The sequence below is a fragment of the Theropithecus gelada genome, chromosome X (genome assembly GCF_003255815.1).
Source record: "Theropithecus gelada isolate Dixy chromosome X, Tgel_1.0, whole genome shotgun sequence".
Taxonomy (NCBI): Eukaryota; Metazoa; Chordata; class Mammalia; order Primates; family Cercopithecidae; genus Theropithecus; species Theropithecus gelada.
In genome coordinates this window covers 40,698,167-40,722,638 of record NC_037689.1, presented here as the reverse complement: position 1 = coordinate 40,722,638, position 24,472 = coordinate 40,698,167, and the positions used below count along the sequence as shown (strand labels likewise).

General features: G+C 42.1%; 1 protein-coding gene across 1 annotated transcript in view; it reads left to right on the top strand.

Moving 5' to 3' along the window:
- The window catches only part of PHKA2 (phosphorylase kinase regulatory subunit alpha 2), a 92,000-nt gene that overhangs the window by 11,555 nt on the left and 55,973 nt on the right, over positions 1 to 24,472 (top strand). The window contains exons 2-5 of the mRNA XM_025372242.1: positions 17,952 to 18,110; positions 19,824 to 19,871; positions 21,099 to 21,267; positions 23,524 to 23,606. Coding sequence (XP_025228027.1) covers positions 17,952 to 18,110; positions 19,824 to 19,871; positions 21,099 to 21,267; positions 23,524 to 23,606 — 459 coding nt within the window. The remainder of the gene's footprint in view (positions 1 to 17,951; positions 18,111 to 19,823; positions 19,872 to 21,098; positions 21,268 to 23,523; positions 23,607 to 24,472) is intronic.

Sequence of the window (24,472 nt, the reverse complement as noted above, 5' to 3'; positions counted from 1 at the left end):
TGGAGATTATTATTTGCAGAAAAAAGTGCTACAGCAAACCCAAAGCGAGTGGAACTAGAGTTTTCCATTTTTCAAGCAAGTTTGCCACATATAAGATCCATATGCAGTAATGAAGGTACCCCTTTACGGCAGCCGCAAACAATTCGTAAATGTTATCATTTCTTAGAAAAGCATTCACAGTAGCAACGAAAACTGTTGAATAAATCTAATGCAAGGGCTAGACATGCCTGGAGAAAGTTTTAAAGCTCTATTGAGAGACATAAAAGAAGGCAAATATGAGGAGAGACACAGCATGTTCTTGAATGGGAAGATTCAGTGTTGTAAAGATATATTCTCCCCAAATTAATGTAGAAATTCAGTGGACTGCCAATCCAAACCCAAAGAGACTTTTTCAGGGAAATTGATCCTAAAAGTCACATGCTGTAGTAAGGGGCCAAGAATAGCCAAGACACATTTTAAATAGAAGAGGGGAAGGAATGCCTTACCAGATTTCAAAACATAAATCTAAGGTCATTAAAATTGTGTGATATTGGCACAGAAGCAGACAAATAGACCAGTGGAAAAGAAGACGACCTCAGGAACAGAAAGGATAGATTATTCAATAAAAAATGTTAGGACAATTGGTTGTCTATATGGAAAAAAAGAAATTCTTTCTCTTAGACCATACACAAGAATAAATTCTAGAGAGAATAAAGACTTAAATATGAAAAACAAAGCTATAAAACTTAAAATAGTACACTTTTATGATCTTGAGACAGGAAATGATTTCTTTAAGAAAATAAAAATAATCATAAATCATAAAATAAATTGATAATTCAACTATATGCAAAAGCAAAACCTCTTATGACAAGAAGTTTATCTAAACAAGGCTAAGAGATGAACTACAGAATGGGAAAGATTTTTGAATCACGTCTTGGAAGAAGATCTTCTGCCCTAGTCAAGCTCTCAGATGACTGCAGCCCTGGCCAACATCTTGACTGAAACTTTGAGAGGCTTTGAGCCAGACCCACCCAGTTAAAGCTGCTTCTGAATTGCTGACCCACAGAAACTGTGAGAGATAATAGAGGTTTATTGGTTTTAAGTTACCAAGTTTTTGAATTACTTGTTATTTAGCAATATATAACTAATACAAAAGCTTAATCCTAAGAGAGTCCTTAGAGAGTCAGCCATTTATATAATTGATTGGATTCAAGTTTCCATCTTAGTTGAGTGCTTGTTTGATGAGATAGCAGGTACCATCATTGTTTAGCTTCTGGGTTTGTAAATAATTCTCTTTTCATTACAAAGAGAAGGGATTTGCAACATAGTACCAGAATAACCAAAAAATATTTTAAATCCAGTTGACTTACTTCACTGTATCCCTTTAAGTTGATTCCCTTCATCATTTATAGTAGTTTTATATATTTCTGTAGTAATATTGTATTCTACAATGTAAACAAGCAGTGTGCAGAGGAGAAAGCTAATAAACGGGCTAAACGATGGCTCAACTTCACTAGCAATCTGAAAAAGTAAAGCAAATTAAAACAAATTCAGACTTACAGATGGCAACAATATTAAAGCATAATTCTAAGTGTTGGTAAGGTTATGAAACAGAGGTAAGTGTCATGTATCACTCACGAGAAGATGTATTAGTTAAGGTAGGCTAACTGCTGTGACAAACAAAACCCAAATTTCATTGGCTAAACACAGAAGTTTATTTTGTACACATATAACAGCCCATTGTGGGTCTAGGTCATTAGGGGCTTCACCCAGATACCTGGGCTACCAGTGGCCTTACCGTCTTCAATGTGCAACTTCCAAGGTTACCCTGGATGTAGACATCCTGCTGGTGTACCAGGAAAGTACAAAACATTATTTGTGGGAGGGCTTTATGGGCAAGGCATGGAAGTTGTGCACTTTACTTTCATTCACATTCCTTTGGCTAAAACTCAAGCACAGGGCCATGTGGAACTGCAAGGGATGATGGGAAACATAGTATAACTAAGTGCCTAGGAAGAAGAGGAAATCAGATTGGTGATTAGGTAGTGGTCTATGCTGCAAGATGTAAACTACAGACTATTAATTGGTACAGTCACCTTGGAAAGCAATTTGAGATGGTGAAACTGAAGCAATGCCTGTTCTATGACCCAGGAGGCCCATATCTAAATGTAGACACTAATGATGTGTTCTTACCCACTGCCCAAGGAGACATGTACAAGGACATTTGTTGAAGCATTGTTTATAAAAGAGGAAAATTAGAAACAATCTGACTGTTCATCAATTTGGAAATGGACAAATAAAAATTCTAGCCACACAATGGAATACTATATAGCCATTAAAAAAGAATAACCCAGATTTACATGTATTAAATTGGATAACCCTCAAATATTTAAAGTTGAATGGTGACTATAGTTGACTGTAGTTAATAACAATATATTGCATTCTTGAAAATTGCGAAGAGTAGATTTTAAGTGTTCTCATCACAAAAATAAGTATGTAGGGCAGTACATATGTTAATTAGTTCAATTTAGCCATGCCACAATGCACACATTTCAAAACATGTTGTATATGATAAATATATACATTTTTTATGAGACAGGGTGTAACTGTCACCCAGGCTGTAGTGCAGTGGCACTATCATGGCTGTTTGTAGCCTCAACCTCCCAGGCTCAAGTGATCCTCCCACCTCAGCCTCCCCAGTAGCTGGGACTACAGGCACATGCCTCCACACCTGGCTAATTTTTTATTTTTTGTGGAAACGAAGTCTCAGTGTATTGTCCAGTCTGGTCTGAAACTCTTGGGCTCAAGCGATCCTCCCACCTCACTTTCCCAAAGCGCTGGGGTTAGAGGCATGAGCCACCACACCCAGCCTAATTTTTGTCTATGAAAAAATTTAAAGACGAGTAAAAAAAGCAAGTTATAGAACAATAAGTATAGAATATTACTAGGTATGTAGAACTTTTAAAACACCTGAAATATGGTTATATCTTGCTTATGGGCACATACTTTTCTTATAAAAATTTTAAAAACATGGACAAGAAAAATACACTCCAGCTTTGCACTACTGTGACAGTTCACAGAGGGTGATCCCCATATCCCTGAGGGTCCGTGACACCCTTTCAGGATCTCTGTGAGGTCAAAACTATTTTCATCCCGTTCCTAAGATGTGATTTGCCTTTTTTCACTGTGTTGACATTTGCGGTGATAATAGAAAGCTGGTGCTTTAGTACAAATCAAGGCAGGGACTCCAAACTAGACTAGGAGTTACATACTATAAAAAAACAAAAAAAAGAAGAAAAGAAAAGAAAAAGAAAAAAAACAATTGCACTTAAGAATGTCCTTTTTGGAGCATTAAAATTTTTTTCAAGTTTAAACTTTATCCGATCTTTAAATATTCTGTGTGTTGACGTGAAAAGTACATATAAAGCACTTCCGCTGCATACCGAAGTACCACGGCTGCTTCTAGGAAAATCACTTGCACAGTTGTCTGAGTTGTGAGCTGAACTAGCAGTTTGGTTTTTTTCTTGGACACCATTTTTACTTGAAAGGTTGACAAATTATGGTTATTCAGACTTGGGCATTTGGCAGACATTTTCTCAAAAATGGGCAAAGTGAGCCTATTGCTGCAAGGAAAACAACTGGCAGTATTTGTTGCCAATGATAAAATTTAAACTTTGAATTGAAATGAGATTTTGGGGAAACTTTTTTTAAATTTTTTTATTTTTTATTTTTTTATTTTTTTTAACACAGAGTTTCACTCTTGTTGCCCAGGCTGGAGCACAATGGCACAATCTCTGCTCACTGCAGCCTCCGCCCCCGGGTTCAAGCAATTCTCCTGCCTCAGCCTCCCAAGTAGCTGGGATTACAGGCATGCACCACCACGCCCCACTAATTTTTTGTATTTTTAGTAGAGACGGGATTTCACCGTGTTGGTCAGACTGGTCTCAAACTCCTGACCTCCGGTGATCCACCCACCTCGGCCTCCCAAAGTGCTGGGATTACAGGTGTGAGCCACTGCCCGGCATTTTGGGAAAACTTGAATGAGCTTGTGAGTCACTGTGAGCTTGACTTAAAGCTCTTGATACTTAAAGCTTCCTGATACTTAAAAAACTTTTCTGATGAGATTGGTGGTGATATTAACAAATGTAGATAATGAAATATGTCAACATTTAGGCTAACTACATAACTCACTGAACTGATATTTTCCAAATGACCAGTGCTTGATGTTATAAAATCACACCTGGGCAAATGATTCATTCAAAGAGCAAGATAGACCAATGGATTTTAAAATGTCAGAGTACATAAAGCTCGTTGTTATGATTTCAGATTTCACATTTCAACTGGCGTTTAAGAAACCGTCCACTTGTTGAGTTTTGATTATATCAAATAATATTCTTAATTATCCAAAAAGACTTAAAATATTTCTCTCTGCGTAGCTGTGTGAAGCTGGATTTTCTTCATATACTTCAACTGAAATAACATTGCCACAAAGGGAATACAAAATCACATATGAGAATAATAGCTATCTTCTATTAAGCCAGACATTAAAGAGATTTTTTTAAATGTTAATCACTGCCATTCTTCTTGTTACTTTTTTGTTTTGAAAAAAAAAATCTAATTTTTTGTAGAGACAAGGTCTCGCTATTTTGCCAAGGCTGTTCTCAAACTCCTGGCCTCAAGTGAGCCTCCTGCCTCAGCCTTCCAAAGTGCTGGGATTACAGGTGTGAGCCACTGCACCCAGCCTGAAAAAAAATTTTAATGTTTTGTTTTGAAATGATACAAAAATTTTACTTATGTTGACATGCAATAGGTTGTTAACAAATTAGTAAATATTTTAAATTTTTTTGGTTTTAATTTCCAATATGGTAAATATGAGTAGCTAGAATGCATATAAACAAAAGCTCTTAGGGGATCTTCAGTAATTTTTAAGTGTAAAGGGATCTCATGACCCCTTTACACTTAAAATGGGAAGTTTGTGAACCATTAGGGAAGACTACAAGGAAGGCTTCAATTTGATCTTTAACTTTTTCTTTCTTTTTTTATAAAGGAAAGTGGCACAGTTACAGCAGAATGCTTTCATTTGTTGAATCTGGGTGATGGTTATATGGATATGGGCTATATTGCTTTCTCTTTGCTTCCCTATATGTTTGAGGCTTTATTTTTTTTAAACGAGGCTATATTAAACATAGCGTAGGAGTCAGCTTTGATTCTTCCTAGAATGGGAGGAAATTCCCCACCTAGAATGGGGAGAATTTTCTAATGGATAGAGACCACTGAAACATCTCAGCTCCACCCACTTCTGTCTGTATTCATTGTCACCACCCTTGTCCAAGCCACCATCATCTCTTGACTGGACCCACCCCTCTAGTCTCCTAATTCATTCCCTGCTTCCACTTTCAGCCTCTCCTCTCCAAAGTAGTACATGATCTTCCATCAGGCACCAGACTACACTACTTTCCTCTTGCAGCCTTCCCATAGCATTCGTAACTCCTAGAACAAAGTGCAGAGTCCCTCCTGTGACCGGCCAGCCTCTGCTAGCTGGCTGCAGCCAAGCCGACAGCTGCCAGTCTCCCCTCACTCGCCACCAGTGGGGTCCTGCTCAGTGCTTAGTAACAGGCTCCACTGACTTGAAAACTTTGCCTCTCTGTCAAGAGTGACCCCAGGAGAAAATGAGAGAAAGCCACCCCCAGTTTCTCATTCCTTCCAGCAAACCCAAGATCTTTGCCAACAAGTCTGGCACCACCACCCAGTCGGCAGCCTAGGAGACTTTTTGGCCCCCTTTTTTCCCTCTCCCACCTATATCCAATCCACCACCAAACCCTGTTGATTTTATACCCTAAACATTTTTTGAGCCCACCCTGCTGCCTCTGTTCCTTGGTCACCCCACCATCCTTGTCTGAGCCACCAGCCTCACTGTCCCTCCTCCTGCAGTAGCTTCCCCTCCTGTCTTTTTCTTGCATCCACTCAGTCCCTTCCCTGTACTTCTCCCCACTGAAGCCAAAGTGCCCTTCTCCAGGGACCAGCTCCAGCATTTGGGGCAGCACTGGGTCCAACTGGGGCAAAGGTGACATTTTTAGTGCCTAGTTAGACAGGGACTGGCTGACACGTGGTTGTCTGGTCTTTGTGTTAAAGGAATCACTCCATGGATAGCATTTTCCCCCTCCTGGGATAACCCAGGGCCCTGCCTTCTGCACTTCCTACTTTAGCTCTTTTTGGGGAAAGCCAGGAGGAAGGCTTTTGCTCTTTTCTGGACAGCGTTTAAATAATTTAGTGTCAGATGAAAACATTTGAGTAATTCATAGAAAAAAAGTGCTCGAATCCTCCATTTACAAATCAAGGACTGCAATAACTCACACAAGGGAGAGATTTGGAATTGTTTCAAGCTTTGCAGGAATCCGAAAGATCTAGTCAGATCACTTAGTCGCCTTTTACAGTTAAAGAACCCCAACCAGCCAGGCATGGTGGCTCATGCCTGTAATCTCAGCACTTTGGGAAGCCAAGGCGGGCAGATCACTTGAGGTCAGGAGTTCAAGACCAGCCTGGCCAACATGGTAAAACTCCGTCTCTACTAAAAATACACAAAAAAATTAGCCGAGTGTGGTGGTGCACACCTGTAATCCCAGCTACTCTGGAGGCTGAAGCAGGAGAATTGCTTGAATCCAGGAGGTGGAGGTTGCAGTGAGCCAAGATCGCACCACTGCACTTCAGCCTGGGTGACAGAGCGAGACTCCGTCTCAAAAAAAAAAAAAAAAAAAAACAAAAGAGCCACCACCAAGAGAGTTGCGGGGACCTTTCTCCAGGTCATTTCTTCTCATGAGGTGTAAGCACTGTGTCTTGGACCAGGCCAGATGAGTGGAGATAAATAGCTTAGATACGCCAGATTGCTGTGAATATCAAACAAAGTTGCCTTCTCCTTACTTTATGTGTTAAAATAGTGAAACTTTAAAAGGGTGTTTATTTAAATATTCCACTAAACTTAGTTCTGCCATATTGTTCCTTGTCACATATTTGAATATCACTGTTAACTAGTGAAATAAATATCACACCTCTCTCACAATGGGTAGGGAGAACATAATTCATGTTCATAAAATACATCTAGAGAAGTGGTTCTTAATCAAATGGGTTACAGATCCATTTGAGAATTTGGTAGAGGCTGAATATCCAATGTTCTCCTGAGAGAAAACGCTCACACAAAAATTTCAGGAGTCTCATAGCTTCCATGTCCCGTCCACAATGCGTGCTCCCACACACACACCCCACAAAGCCGATCCGTGGACTTGTAGCAGATCCTCTGGAGGCACCAGGTTAAGAGCCCAACTGTGGAGTGACATGTGGTGTCTTCATGCTCCAAACCCAAACCCCAACCTGAAACTTTCGGAATAAAAGTCAGTCTTATAATTGAAAATATCAAATAGTGACATCTGCAATACCCCTGTTCAGCTGAAAGTTGACTAGCACAGCACCCAGTAATCCACCAGTACCTAACATTTCAGGTATTAGCAGGAGGGAACTGACAGCCCTCTCTGAGCTGAATGTGTCCTGTAAGTTTCCACAACAACAGGCTCAGGACTTTCATCTCAGTAATCCTCCCTCCTTACTACACGAATTGGTGAGAGAGGCAAAGAATTAAAGTCTCCTAGGAGAGTGGTAAAGTAATTTACACGTTTGATTGTAGCTAAGGAGCCCAGAGTGGTTTGTGTGAGTTTCCAAAGTGTTAAGATGAGCATCGGGATCTGGAACGAAGCTGCAACCAAGTGGATGCCTGTAATGCTTGGCTTCCAACCCAGTTTATTTCCCTGTAGGCCATCATTAATATCAGATGGTGCAAATACCTCGGACCAGGACAGCTTGCAGCTTGTGCATTGTTTGTAAACCCAGAGGGGAAAATCGAATAAGCAGCAATTTAGACAAAAATACATCATATGAAAGTGAGAATTACACACCTGTGATCCCTATAAGTAAAGTGCGAGGCATATTAGAGCTTATGGTTTCAAGATTATTCTCCGAGACACCTGAGGTTTACCTACCAAATTGTACAAAATCTATCTTTTAAACTAACTTAAAAAGAAACTGTTACTTGTACAATCAGTAGTCTCAATTGTAGATGCAATCATTTTGAAATAAACACTATTATAATTCCTCCTTTAGAACACATCTCAAGTGTAAAGTATTGCCCTTCCCTACTCCTCTTTAATATTTCAAACGGCAGTAGCTAGAACAGAATTCTGGTACAACAAGTTAATTTAACCAGTTGTTGGCGTTATTGTAACAGGATTTTTCACTTTCTATTTTTTGCTTTACCAATGGAGAGTGGTGGTAAGAAATCATGTCTTTTAAACATTTATCCTGGTCTCTTCTGCGTATTTTATTTGAATAATTGAACTATACTTTCCTCCCTCGAAACTGAGCAAGGTGAGGATATGCACTTAGTGATTCTTAATCCAAAGGAAAAAAGACCAAGGGTAGGGTTGGCCTGAGGCCTCTGACCTCTGTCCCATGGAGTGAGGGAAAGGGAACCAAAGGCCTGGGAGATCAAGCGGGGAAAAAGGGAATTGGTACTTTGTGTTATTTCTGGTACGTAGATGACAACATTCATCTCTGTGCCGTCCAGCTAGAAATTGAATTGCAAACTGTTAGATGTAAGTAGTTTGCTGCTACCATCAGGCATACGTCTTTTGCCTTGTTATTGCCTCAATCTTCCATGTCTTTAATAGCACCAAACACATGTTTTATGGTGTCTAGTTCATCCTGGCCATATAAGCATTCATGGTTGTATTTGTCAGGATTCTTTCAGTTGTAAATGACAGAAATTCACCTCAAACAGCCTTAAGCACAAGAGAGAATTTATTGCTCAAATAACTGAAAAGTCCAGGGGATTGGTCTAGATTCAGGCATGGCTGGATCCAGGAGCTCAAGTCATCAAATACAGTATGTCTCTTTTCAGTGCCCTGTTTGACTCTGAGTGGGCTTTATTCTCTGGCAGGCTCGTCCCAGGTAGTGGCAGAGGTATCCCTGGGAGCTGCAGGTGATAGTCTTCTAGAGCGGCAGCCTCCACAGAAAGCAAGCTTTTCCTGTAGTGGCTCCAGTGAAGGTCCTGATTGACTTAGAGTGCCTCTCAGGTGGTCCAGCTTGGGTTGTCTGCCCGTCCCTCAACCTTGCCCAGATTGGCCAGGCCTGGGCCACATATCCTTCCCTGCAGTTGGGCCAGGACCAAAGTCACCCCACCAGAGCCACACTGCGCAGAGCAGGGGAAATTATAGGCCATTACTAGAAAGGGAGGAGACAGGTACTAGACAGGCAGAAGCAACAGCATTTCCATCAGGACAGGGACGAAGCGAAGGGCCCAGGGGGACACCCTGAATTGAAATTGGAAGAGTTCAGTAAAGGGAAAAATTAAATCCCTCTTGGAGAGGACAACCTTTCAGCTCTTTGAAGCCTCCCCTTAACAGCTGTATTCTTCCTCCTTCCCATGGCTTTTAGCTTTTTCATTGCCCTGATCACCCTCCTCTGGCTATGCTCTAGGTAGTGAATGTCTCTTTTGAAACATGGTGTTTGGTGGTAACAAAGTATAGCAGGTGTATTCTGCCAGGCTGGCGTTTGGTGAGGTTCTTATTTCCCTGGTTCCAAAAACAATACTTCTATTAACACAGCATTGACTTTTGGTACGTGGTACTCACACACTGTTGGTAGGTTGCTGTTAAAATTTGCAGTCAGTATCATCCAGTTGAATTTTCTTTGTTTGTTTGACTGTCGTATAAGATGGGTTTAGTAGACTGGCTTCATGAATTTTCTTGTACCTAAGAAAATTTTCTTGTGTTGGGCAAGCTGTGGCTGGGTCACAGAGTGGCTGTTGGGGTGGAGAGTGATTTGGCAAAGGGAGAAGGAGCTCTGCTTAAAGATTTATTGGGATCCCAGAGGTGGGGGTGTATGTGTAAAGGGAGCTGAGTCAACTCAAATGTGGGAGTGATGGCTAATAAAATTAGTTCAGCAAAAATTTATGAAACAAGTGAGCCCAATGAACAAATCCTTACTGAATGCTGTTTAGTTTGTTTCAATCTATTGTCCAAGTCCTTGGCATTCTGCTGTTCCGGTATTGGCTCAGCATCCATTTTGCAGTCCTTACCTGCCCCTCCGTGCCCATGCACGCACCCACAAAGGAACAGTGTATGTTACTATTTCAACATCTCTGCTTTCTTCTGTTAAAATCTAACCCATCCCCTGCTTGCTTGGAGAATCACCATCTTTGTATTGCCACCAGTCAAGAAGATTGTTTAAGTGTTGTTTCTCAAGTTTGTGTGACGAAGACTTTAGTTTTTTGTATTTCATTTTACAATACAAAATTATAATGTTGAATCTGTATTTTTAAATTATACACACACCACCGTAGGGAGTCATGTATCCTGTATTCTCTGGTCAGTTTCCACCACTGCACCCTGATCCCCACTGAAATTCACTACCCTAACTTCTGCCTCCTTAAACTTCACCTCCGTCCTGTGACATTACTGTTCTCTATTTCACCCATCTCAGCTCTGAGTTGAGCAATGAGCCATTTCCTGTACTTGAAGCAGCTCCCCTGTTTTGTCCACTTTTCTACTTTTAAAGCAAAAATGAGGCTTTACCTTCTGCTTGAGTCATTTTCAAGGTTCATGTTGTACATGTCTGATTTATTTCTTTTGAGTTTCCTAAAGAAAGGCTGAACAGAAGGACATGCATAATAATAAAATGAGCATTTTTTTTTTTTGAGATGGAGTCTTGCACTGTTGCCCAGACTGAAGTGCATGACACCATCTCAGCTCACTGCAACCACCTCCTCCCAGGTTCAAGCGATTCTCCTGCCTCAGCCTCCTGAGTAGTTGGGATTACAGGTGCGTGCCACCATGCCTGGCTAATTTTTGCGTTTTTAGTAGAGGCAGGGTTTCACCATGTTGGTCAGGCTGGTCACGAACTTCTGACCTCATGATCCGCCCACCTCAGCCTCCCAAAGTGCTGGGATTACAGGCGTGAGCCACCGCACCCAACCAAAATGGGCATTTTTAAGTGGTAAATTACTTGTATTAGCTATGTATAATTCAAATATATATAGACAGAGAATGTCTATACTTTTAAGTACCTTTGAAAAGATATTTCAGACTATAAATCAGTAAAAATATAGTGAGTTATTATATATTCATTTATTTATTTATTAGGTACCTAACTAGGCCAGGACCTTGCACTAGAGTGGTAAACGAAAAAGATAGGCTTTGCCTTTAGGAATCTTGTAGTATGAAAACCATGCTTCAGATTGTGCCAGAAAGACATCCCATGTTCGTGGATCAGAAGACTCATTAGGGTTGAGATGGTAGTATTCTCCAAACTGGTCTACAGCAGTGGAACTGAGATTGAGGTTCTTTTTCTTGCATATGTATGTCCACTTGTCCCAACACTGTTGAAAATACTGTTCTTTCTTGGATTGTCTTTAGATCTTTGTTAAAAATCAGTTTGTCCTGTTCATGTGGATCTATTTCTAGACTCTGTTCTGTTCTGGCCATCTGTGTGTTTATTCCTTTACCTCTTGTTAGGTTCATACACATCTAGGATTGTTTTATCTTCATGATGAACTGACCGCTGTGTCTGTCTTCTCCTGTACACAGGATGGGCAGTGATATAGCTTGGATGTTTGTCCCCGCCCAAATCTCATATCGAAATGCAACCCCGGTTTTGGAGGTGGAGCCTGCCGGGAGGTGATTGGATCATGCAGGTGGATTTCTTATGAATGGTTTAGTATTTGTGAGAAACAGTTTAGCACCCCTTGGTGCCGTCCTTGCAATTGTGAGTTCTCCCGAGATCTGGTAGTTTAAAAGTATGTGGCGCCTCCCCCATCTCCCTCTTGCTTCTGCTCTTGCCATGTGAAGTGCCTGCTCCCGTTTTGCCTGCTCCCATTTTGCCTTCCACCGTGAATAAAAGCTCCCTGAGACCTTCCCAGAAGCAGATGCCGCCACGCTTCCTGTACAGCCCACAGAACCATGAGCCAGTTAAACCTCTTTTCTTATAAATTACCCAGTGTCAGATATTTCCTTATAGCAATGTGAGAATGGTCTCATACAGGCAGTGTTTTAGATACAAGTTGCTCGAGTAGCCTGGTTCCTAGAGGGAAGATAACACAGAGCAGAACCACAGCCGGCCAGGGGTGGACACGAGGCATGGACAAAAAGTAAACATTTGTTGTAATAAGCCACTGAGATGTTGATGTTGTTACCAGACCATAGGGGCCAAGCTCTGGGCCCCAATCCATTCTAGGTCATAGGGTCCTGCCCTTTATTCTTCGTCAACAGCAGCCAACAACGGCACTTTTCCTAGATTAGAAACCCAGAGGAAGTGGAGAAGGTAAGAGAGGTGAACAAATGGCTGGAGATAAAGGACAAGCTGCTCAGCTCTTGGCCCCTTGCTTTTGATGAAAGTCAGTTTATATTAGGCTCCTCTGTCTCTGGCCCCTTCTCATAGAGTTTAAGGATATCATTGGCAGGTTCTCCTGCGGCAGAGATGCTAACTGTCAGTGTAGGTTCGGGCTGTCTCCACTAAGACCGGCTTGTGATACCTACTGCTTATGATTCTTAGCTACCCTCTGAGTTGCCATTTCTAGAGATGTGCCCCATTTCCCATCCTTCATGACTCTACATCCAGTCACCTGATATAGGTGGGAAAGTGGATACTATTACAGAATTTGCCGCTGATATCAGTCATGATTTTTTTCAGTCAAGGTACACAGAGTTTAGCAAAGTAAACAGAGAAAATTTATATGAATGAGCAAAATTCAGGGCTAAACTTGAAGGGGAAAGGCAAGACTCGGGTGTGGAGAGGACAGAGTGGCCAGGTTTTTTTGTTTCAAAAATGTCAATGTGATAAAATATCTTCACCAGTAATGTTTATAGTAATGATAAAAGAGGGCACCCCCAACTGTGGTGCTTTTTTCTAATAAAAATGATGGTTACATCGACCTCACTTGCAGATTCCTCCCCTAGCTACATCATCTGACTTCCTGAAATTATTGTAATTATATGAAGAAGAAATAATGTTAATGAAAGCTGTTCAAACAGGTCGATAATATTAAACATTGCAGTTATTGAGCAGTTATGTGTGCCAGACAGAGCCCAAAAAGCTTGATACGAATTCATTTAATCTTCACAAATCCCTATGAAGTGTACACATTGTTGTAATCCCCATTTGACAGATGGACACTGAAATCATTTGCTCAAGGTCACAGCTGGATGGTAGGAGAGCTTTGAACACGGGCAGTTTGATTCTAGCCTCTGCTCTTAAACACAATACATGGAAGGTTGTCTTTCTTTGTAGGTAGCAGTGGTGAAATAATACCTGGTTAAAAAGAAACTAGGCCAGGTGCGGTGGCTCACGCCTATAATCCCAGCACTTTGGGAGGCCAAAGCGGGTGGATCACTTGAGGTCAGGAGTTCAAGATCAGCCTGACCAACATGAGAAGAAAACCTGTCTCTACTAAAAGTACAAAAATTAGATGGGTGTGGTGGCGGGTGCCTGTAATGCCAGCTACTCGGGTGTCTGAGGCAGGAGAATTGCTTGAATCCCCAAGACAGAGGTTTCAGTGAGCCGAGATCGCACCACTGCACTCCAACCTGGGTGACAGAGTGAGACTCCATCACACACACACACACACACACACACACACACACACACACGAAACTAAAAATCAGCTCACAGAAGAGCAAATCCAGTGGTCCTCTCTCCCAGACAAGAATGACTGGATAGTTAAATTCACTGGTAGTCAGGGATATAAAAACTGTAAAAATAAAAATGGTGATGAGATATCACTTTACACCCATCAGACTGACAAAAAATTAAAACTATTGATAACTTATGGCAGAGATGGGGAATAGTTATGAAAATTTAAAGTGTATATGCATATAACATGCCAACCCAGCAGACCCATTTTTGGGATTCTATTCCATGGAAATAAAAGCACTGTTGAATATATAAGGATATTTATTACAGTCCTTGTATTGCCAAATTTAAAAAAAAATCCCGGAAAACAAATGAATACCCGTTATTACAGGGATTTTCTATGGAATATGATGCAGCCTCTAAAACTCATGAGTTTGAACTATGCCAGGTGACTTGGAGGGACCTCATAGGTCCTGTTGAAAGAGAGATGCAGGGTGCAGCAGTGTGTATCATATGATCCCACCATCCGCTCGTTAAAAACAGTGGCCCTGACCGGGCGTGGTGGCTCACGCCTGTAATCCCAGCACTTTGGGAGGCCAAGGTAGGCGGATCACCTGAGGTCAGGAGTTCGAGACCAGCCTGACCAACATGGTGAAACCCTGTCTCTACTGAAAATACAAAAATTAGCCGGGTGTGGTGTCATGCGCCTGTAATCCAAGCTACTCGAGAGGCTGAGGCAGGAGAATCTCTTGAACCCGGGAGGCAGAGGTTGCAGTGAGTCGAGATCACGCCATTGCACTCCAGCCTGGTGACAAGAGCGAAACTCCATCTAAAAAGAGAACAAAACAACAGTGATCCCCACCTCCAAAAAGAAAACCTGTGCATGAACAGGAATTTATACATACATATATATATATAGACTTCACCTATTTAAGGGGTACAATTATTTTTATATATACATATATATATATAAAAATCTGGTTTTAGTAACACGTAGGAAAAAATGTATATATGGGGTTGTTATATGGAGTGTGTGGAATTGCTGACATGAGGGGGAGGGAACCAAGCAAAAAAGAGAAGGAAGAAAGACAACTGAAAAACATACATCTATCTGATTACGGTTATGTATTTCTACAGTGCTCTGTGTGGGTGCAGATATAGCTAAATAGTGTTTTTCAGTGTTTGGAAAGCAACATATGGTTAAAATGATCATATCTGAAACCATAGGCTTGGCTTGGACCAATCTCCCCACCGTCCTCCAGTGGTCTGCATTTGCCTGTGTTTATGTTTAGCTTGCAGAATGGCATCAGACAGGGCAGGCTTTTTTTTCCTCCTCCATTGCCATACTTAAAATAAAGACTCCAGAGCTCCAAAGAGATGGACCTGTTCAGGTGGTTCATAAGCATCAGTGAGTGAGAGTACAGATATGGCAGCATAGTCCATCTCCAGGCAAGGGAATGACTCAAAGACAAAACCACTGGGTCATCCCTATTAGAAGGGACAGCAGTGGCTGGGTGCGGTGTCTCATGCCTGTAATCCCAGCACTTTGGGAGGCCGAGGTAGGAAAATCACCTGAGGTGAGGAACTCGAGACCAGCCTGACTAACATGGTGAAACTCCGTCTCTACTAAAAATACAAAAATTTAGCCAGGCGTGCTGGCAGGCACCTGTAATCCCAGCTACTCGGGAGGCTGGGGCAGGAAAATCACTTGAACCCGGGAGGCAGAGGTTGCACTGAGCCGAGATTCCACCATTGCACTCCAGCATGGGTGACAAGAGTGAGACTCCATCTCAAAGAAGGGACAGCAGAGCAGAAGTGGCAGAGTATCTGCCAATCTGTGGTCATTTCAGGTGTTATGAATCACGTCAAAATGGAACCACCCCCGTCTTCTTCCAACACAATGCATTGGTTTTTATAGACTTAACAAGAGAAGCAAGTCAAAAAGTAAATATTCCTATTGCTAAGTGCAGTAACACCCTAATTTTACATGGCATGTATGTGTATGGTTCTGAATATGGGGATCTCCTGAAACACTCAGACTGCTTCTCTGTAGTTGAATGAGGGGGACAGACAATATAGCTTTGGGTGAGGATGAACTAATCTACTCCAACAGTTAAGCGGTGTCTAAAGAGTAAGAGAGATGACTTTCAGTTAACAGGACAGGGATATTTCATAATCCAAACCACACTTGGCACTATGTGTAAGTGATCACTGCTGTGTTACCACAAGGTTGTTTGTTTTAGTAGACTCATGGTTGGTGGGCACACGAGGAATGGGTTGAGTTCTTACTCTGGGTCTCCTGAAGTTTCCCTGTCTCCGGCTTACCCAACAGGCCTCAGAACAGATAAAGATGCTTATGTTGTTGTTTTCGAGATGGAGTCTCACTTTTGTCACCTAGGCTGGAGTGCAATGGCACAATCTCGACTCACTGCAGCCTCTGCATCCTGGATTCAAGTGATTCTCCTGTCTCAGCCTCCTGAGTAGCTGGGACTACAGGCGCGCACCACCACACCCGGCTAATTTTTGTATTTTTAGTAGAGACAGAGTTTCACCATGTTGGCCAGGCTGGTCTAGAACTCTTGTCCTCAAGTAATCCACAGGCCTCAGCCTCCCAAAGTGCTGGGATTACAGGTGTGAGCCACCGCACCCAGCCAAAATGCTTATGTTGTACATTATTGGTGAATAGTGATTTTCTAAAAGAATACCAGTAGTCCACTATTGGAATAAGATTTGTACTTTCAGTCATTCCTAGATGTCAATTCTGGTTGACTTTAACGTCAGTGATTCATAGTTGTTGGCCATAGAACCATGTCAATACATTGAATGCTATTGCTCCTGTGGGTAATATCAGTTGAGTTTTAGATGTTTTAGAGTTTTTGATAGAGGGCGTAGATTTGTTAGAGGAGAAAGTCAAATATTTAATTCCTTAGGTGGGAACGTGTGAAACCATGCCAGTGTTTTTTACCTCATATTGGCAGTATCACTATGAATGTACCCAGTGGAGTTTTTTCATGAACTATCTTGTAAATAATATGCTACCCTTTTGAGTAATGTAATTTTTTAAGTTTACAAGATTCTGATTGTTATGATACATTTTATTAGATATGTACAAATTTTCAGGAAATGTCAACAGAGACTTTATCATTATGTGACTCTAATCTGATTTCTAGGCAGAGTTTATTAGGACTGGCTTTTTAAAAATTAATAGCTTTATTTACTTACCATACAATTCACCTATTTAAGCTGTACAACTGGATGGTTTTTAGTATATTCACAGATTTGTGCATTCATCACCACAATCAATTTTTGAGCATTTTCATCACCAAAAAAAAAAAACCAAACAAACTAGCAGCCACTGACTTCCAGATTCTACCTCTACTCCCAGCCCAGTCAACCACTAAACTACTTTATGTCTCTATAGCTTTGTCTTTTCTAGACTTTTCATACAAATGGCATCACACAATATGTAGCCTTTGGCATCTGGCTTCTTTCACTTAGGGTGATGTCTTCAAGGTCCATCCCTGTCGTAGCATGCATCGATACTTCTTTTTCCACCAAATAATGTTTCATTGTTTGTATAGACCACATTTCGTTTATCCATTTATCAGTTGATGAGTATTTGGCTTATTTCCACTTTTTGGCTTTTATGAATAATGCTGCTATGAACATTTGTGTATAATTTTTTGTGGCAAGGTCTGGCTTTTTAGTGACTCAGTTGCCCTTTTAAATACCCATGATATCATAGCTAAATAGGACTCCTAGATGTCCTCTTGCTTGACACTTTCTGTTTAGGCACATGAAGTATCTGGATTACCCAGAGAGGGAACGTGGTTTCCCTGGTCACACAGAGCTAGAAAGTGGATTGGGGCCCCGCCTCCAGGTTTCTTGCTTACAGGTTCAATGCTTTACCTATTGGTGTGGACACATGAAGGCTGAAGAAGACCTATAGTCTGCAATATGCAGCTTTGTGAAAGCCTTGCCGTCTTTTCCTGTTTGCTGTTTCTTCTGTTTTACCACTTACAACAGTGTGGTCTCGTCTGAAAGCAAGAACATAAGAGCTAGAATGTTCCTGAGAGATTTTCTAGTCGTGTATCCTCGTTATACAAGTGAGGAAACTAGGGTGCTGAGAAGGGATGTGATGTCTCACCCAAGGTCACACTGTTAGTGGCAGAGCAAGGACTGGAACTTTGGTCTTCCTTTTCCAGGTCCCAGTCCTCATCTGCCCTATTAGGGCAAGCATCTGTTACCTAGGGACTGCATGAAGGGTGGCACTGAGCCATTTTGTATCTCTTCTCTAATAGAATCCCGTCACGGGGCTACTGTCAGCCAGCCATGAGCAGAAGGATGCCTGGGTGCGGGATAACATCTACAGTATCCTGGCTGTGTGGGGCCTGGGCATGGCCTACCGCAAGAATGCAGACCGCGATGAGGACAAGGCCAAGGCCTACGAGCTGGAGCAGGTAATAGTGACTGATGGCTGTATCTCGGCTACTCAGCCACCTTCTCCTTGAACTGAAAAACCCACAGAGAAGTAGCTATGCGTGCAGAACTGTTTCGGTGCAGGCCTCTCCTCTATTTCTGCTATAGAATATTTTGGGGAAGCACTTAGATAGTCTCAACCTCACATTGGTCTTTCTGTTTGAGATTGGAGATTCCCCCGTAAGACAATGACAACATCCAAAATCATACCAAATAGAAGATGAAAGCAACCACATTTCTTTTTTTTTTTTTTTTTTTTTTTTTTGAGATGGAGTCTCACTCTGTCACCCAGGCTGGAGTGCAGTGGTGCGATCTCAGCTCACCGCAACTTCCGCCTCCCAGTTTCAAGCGATTCTCCTGCTTCAGCCGCTCGAATAGCTGGGATTACAGGCGACTGCCACCACGCCCAGCTTATTTTGTATTTTTAGTAGAGAAAGGGTTTTACCATGTTGGCCAGGCTGGTTTCAAACTCCTGGCATCAAGTGATCCACCCGCCTTAGCCTCCCAAAGTGCTGGAATTGCAGGCATGAGCCACCGCACGTGGTTGCATCCACATTTCTAACCCCAAAGTGTAAATTTGTATAATTAGTTACATTTCTTTCACACGTACTTTATCCATTTTGTACATATTTATGCACAAGACATCATCATAAACTGATAAGTTTTTTAAAAGTCACCTCACCACAGCTTCACATTCCAAAGCATGTACTCTTCAGAGTAGTCACTCTGGAAGGATATTTATCCAAACATTATTGCTACTGCTTAAAATATTTTTGAAACTTCCCTTAAAAATGCCTTTCTAATTTGAGCCATTCTAGGAAAGCAATCTTAGTAGTTTATGGTCACCCTTTAATTTTGAACCAAATTGGTGTTATCCAATTTGGGGGCCTCTGTTATTCACCATACAGGACAATGAAGTCCTTTTATTGTTTTCCCAAATCTAGAACCAAGATACCTACCAAAGATTTGCCATCACTGAGTTTGTAGCAAAATAATCTGTCCCTGAACACAGGAAGTATTTTCCAAGTGTTTTGAGTGGTAGCATTGAAATATAAAAATCATTCTCTTGGCATGAGAGCCCTTGGGATTTATCTTTGATTCAGACATTCTTCAATGGCCTCACGGTCAGTGGATCGTCTGCGACATGGTGTCTCACGTATTAATGTAGCATTATTGTTGTTATTTATAATGAGGATAATAAGAGTAGTAATTGGTTACAATAAATCATATTATTCAGAAACCTTGGCTGTCAGTTGCATTTTGTTAGAGCTTTACTCAATAATTCAGTGATGGTTTCACAAATGGCCATGCTGGCGAACATTACTTTTGGGCAGGCATGGTGGACTTAGTGTAACAAAAATAAATTACCAAGAAATATGACATAAAACTCCAGAGTACTACACTTACAGGAATTGTGTTGCTAAGATGTCAGCGAGGAGTAACTGAATTTCAGAGCTGGCGGATATCATCTGATCCAACCCCTTTATTTGAGATAAGTCACTTTGTTGAGATATTTCTTTCTTTATGATGGAGCAGAGAGGACATGAACCATCAGAACACTCACGTAGGCTCGGGACTGGCCTTTCCAGGGCAGTTGCTGGACAGCACTGGCTTGCCAGCCACAGTGATCAGGAGGTGATTTTCCTGCAGCAAGGACCCTGGGCCGTGTTGCTGATTCTGCTTTATCTCCACAGAACGTGGTGAAGCTGATGCGAGGTCTTCTGCAGTGCATGATGAGACAGGTAGGCAGAACCAACACATGTGTTTGCCAAGTGGGCATTCCATGTCATTGTAATTGTGACAGTTAACATGCTTAAGATGTTTTGTACTTCTCAAGAGGAAGAGAAATTGAAAATATTTTGCTTACTTTCTCTCTCTCTCTCTTTTTTTTTTTTTTTTTTTTTTTTGAGACAGAGTCTTACACTGTCACCCAGGCTGAGTGCAGTGGTGCAATCATGGCTCACTGCAACCTCAAACTCCTGGGTTCAAGTGGTTCTCCCACCTTGGGTGTGTACTACCACACCTAGCTAATTTTTTTTTTTTTTTTTTTTTTTTTTTTTAAGATACAGCATCTCACTATGTTGCCCAGGCTGGTCTTGAACACCTGGACGCCAGTGATCCTCCCGCCTTGGCCTCCGAAAGTGTTAGGATTACAGGCATGAGGAGCTACCATGCCCAGCTACCTTCTCTTTTTAAAATTATTTTCAGTAACTTTACTATTGAACCACCGTCTCAAAGGACAGTTTCTGAGAATCTCTTTTGAAGAGTTACATGGATAAAAGGAGAAACATGCTTTTTTTGGAGGGGGAAGAAAACATTTTTTTAAAAGCGGCTTCTAGAAAGCCTTATATTATTGTTTACTCCATCATGTTTACGAAAGGGTATATTTTCATTGAGATGAAATGCTTGAGTTTTTAAAACTTGATATTATTGTTGAGTGGTATTTTCAGTGAGGGGTAAATAAAACAATTCATTGAGCATGTACTGCATACAGAACATTATACTAGGATCTGCACAAATTCAAAGATGAAGACGAAGCAGTCCCCACCCTCAGTCAGCGCAAGCGAAGACATAGTTGCTCTTTTCCTTTCAACATTAAGAAACAAGAAATTGAAATTTAAACAGGTTCCTTTCCTCCTCTCCTTCTCTCCCTTCTTCCCTCCGTCCGTCTCTCCTTGAGTATCTGCCATGTGTCACAGCTGGGGATATGTAGACGAGGACACCCTTTGGCATGACCTGTCACTCCTGCAGATGAGATTCCCCCCAGGCTGGGACATTTCAGGCGAGTGGGCGAGAAGAATCCCCAGCACAGTCCCTCTGTGCCGTGCCACCTAGCAGCTGCCTTCCGTCCCTCTGGCTCCCAGAAGTAGCAGATAAGAGCTCTAGATCCAGGTGGCTGGCCATGGCGGTGATCTCTGCCAGCCATGAACCCCTATAACTATGCAGAGCGGGCTTGCCTTCTCCCTCAGGTGGCCAAAGTGGAGAAGTTCAAACACACTCAGAGCACCAAGGACAGCCTGCACGCCAAGTACAACACCGCCACCTGCAGCACGGTGGTGGACGATGACCAGTGGGGCCACCTCCAGGTGGATGCCACCTCTCTCTTCCTCCTGTTCCTGGCCCAGATGACCGCCTCAGGTGAGCCGGGATCGCTGGAGCCCGTTGTATAAGGAGTGACAATCCGGAAAAGGGGTGGGAGAAGGGCAGGCAGCGGCCAGTGTGTCAGGCCATGTGCTGCTTCACTGCTTTAATAAAATTTCTCAGACAAGGCCATTTATACCGAACCAAAATGCATTTTCTCACAGTTCTGGAGGCTGGGAAGTTCATGACCAAGGCACTACCAGGCTCAGTTGTCCAGTAAGGGCTCCATCCTCCAAAGAGGAGGACCGCTGTGCCCTCTCGTCGGGGAGGCCAGAAGGGCAGGAGAGCCAGAGGCTCCACGAAGCGTGTTTCGTAAGAGCCTTCATCCCATGCAGGATGGGAGGAGTCCACAGGGCCTAATCGCCTCTTACGGCCCCACCTCTTAATACCATCACATTGGCCACACCTCAGTTTTGGAGGGGACACATTCAAACCATAGCAATCAGTATTATAAATTAGCAGTTTACACAAAAGACAAGCATGCTTCCCCATATTCCATGCATTTGTTTCTGCGATAGGGCAGGGAGTGCAGAGACCCTGTCTGTAACCTGCGGAGAGGACAGTCACCCTCCACCTGGGCAGCAGCAGGGCAAAGGCTGTTGAGCTGGCTCTCTTAGTTTCCCTCTGTTGAGCACACAGCCCCCTTACCGTCACTCTCCTAGTTCCTGGAGCCACCTAGGTCCGGTCTAACTTTGACACTTAGCTATCTGCAGACCATCTCACCCCTGCTCTTAGACTTGTCTCCTCCAGGATCAGCAGCCCTGTCCTTTCAGCTCTCCCACTCACTACCCTGGTCACCCTCTTCTAGACACACCCTCATTTTTCCAAATTATATTTGAACAACACCATTTCCGCCACTCAGCAGCGTGCCCAGAGCAGGTTGAGCAGCCCGCTACTCAGCAGGCTGAGTAGGCTCACAGTTTGCCGGCGGTGTGCCTCGTTCCCGTTGAAGCTGGAGCCGCTGGCCTCTGTGACAGCCTGAACGCCAGGCTTCTCTCTCTCCCACTAGGGTCTTATACCAGGAGGTCTGTCTCCCACGATGGCATGTGCCACAGATGCTCCCCCACGTTAGGGCACTTAGCAGCTGTATCTTGGAGTTCGTATCACCTACCAGTCCAGTCAACTGATGTGTCTGAGGCCTCCCATTCATTGCAGACCACAAGTGTGAAACCCTCAAAATCCCAGAAATCAGTCAGCAGTATTGTTTTGGCTGTGTGAATAAATCACACATTTATAAAGTTACGTTTTGGCTATGAAAGTTAATATGAGCTCACTGTAGATATTTTGGAAAATATAACAGAATACAAAGAAAAAAATTCCACTGCCAACTTTCATTTGGCTGTCTCCTCCAAGTCTTTTTTTCCTGTGCATTTTTTTTTTACATGTTTAAGGTCACATTGTATACATAAACATAGTCTTTTTATTACACAGCGTTATAACAAGCATTTCTCCCATGATATAACAAGCTCTTCATAAACATTATTTTAGTGAGTTTATCAATGGATATACCATACTTAAACTATTCCTTCCTTCTTTTATTTTGCTTCTATAACTAATGTTGCAATACCAGCTTTGACCCCATCTTCATTTACTTCCTTCTGAGAGTTAGATATCACTCAAAGGCAACTCATATATTGCCAAATTGTTTTCAGTTTCTAGTTAAACTTAGTTCTGATTCAACTTCTAATCTGACTTACTAGCTAAGCTTCCGTCATTGATGTAAGAGTCCATTTCCTATCATATCCATAGCAACTTCCAGAATTCATACTTTAAAAATACCTGTGTTTGTTATAACTGACTGTATTTTTCCGCAGGGTGGAAGGCCAGCTCCTGGAGTTGGGGACTCCCTGTCTCCCACTGGGAAAAGTATTCACCCTTCTCTGGCTCACTCAAAGATAGGGACGGTGTCTGTGGTTCTTCTGGACTAAAATCCTTGCTTTGTTGGAACCTTCTCAGCACCAATCCAACCTGTACCAGAGGTTCCAAATCTCTCTCAACCCTTTCTACTCATAGGCACACACAGCAAAATGGAGCCATTCCTTCTCCTTATTTTCCTCCCTTCCCTCCTTCCTTCCCTCTTTTCTGAGATTAGACACTCACTGTTATGCCTTACTTCAGACTTCATTTTTGATGCCTTTGGAAGAAAAATGAAAATGAGGGTAAAAGGGTTTATTTCCTAGTGTGATATTTGTAATTTGTGACTGGCAGCTCTCTGCAACATGGCTTCATAACCTCATTGTTTTTCTTTGCTAGGCTTACGTATCATTTTCACCCTCGATGAGGTGGCCTTCATACAGAATCTTGTCTTTTACATAGAAGCTGCATATAAAGTCGCTGTAAGTATCAACCCTGGCAGTCTTTTCCGATGTGCCAGTCATCAAAAAGAATAAAAATCATACAGTGTTTTGAGGGCCAGGCTGTTTGGGGCTCACCAAAAAGTTAGTGAGACTAGAGCTATGAGATTGTGTCATCTCCACACACAAAGTGCGTAGTTTTGTCCTGGGATAGAGTTGGGGGTTTCATGTTTTTGGAATGCACTCTGTGCTCTGTCTGAATCCATTATGCTTGTTTTTTTATTTTATTTTATTTTATTTTATTTTATTTTATTTTATTTTATTTATTTGGATTNTTTTATTTTATTTTATTTTATTTTATTTTATTTTATTTTATTTTATTTATTTGGATTCTCGCTCCATCACCCTGTCTGGTGTGCAATGGCATGATCTAAGCTCACTGCAACCTCCGCCTCCCAGGTTCAAGTGATTCTCCTGTCTCAGCCTCCTGATTAGCTGGGATTACAGGTGCCTGCCACCACGCCTGGCTAATTTTTGTATTTTTAGTAGAAATGGGGTTTCGCCATGTTGGCTGGGCTGGTCTCGAACTCCTGACCTTAGGTGATCCTCCAGCCTCGGCCTCCCAAAGTACTGGGATTATAGGCATGAGCTACCGCTCCCGGCCCATTATGCTTGTTTTATTTTATTTTATTTTATTTTTATTTCCATAGGTTATTAGAGAACAAGTGGTGTTTGGTTACATTAAAGTCCTTTAGTGATGATTTGTGAGATTTTGGTGCACCCATCACCCAGGCAGTATACAGTGCACCCTATTTGTAGTCTTTCATTCCTCTCCCCCTTCCCACCCTTTCCCTCTGAGTCCCCAAAGTCCATTGTGTCATTCTTATGCCTTTGCATCCTCATAGCTT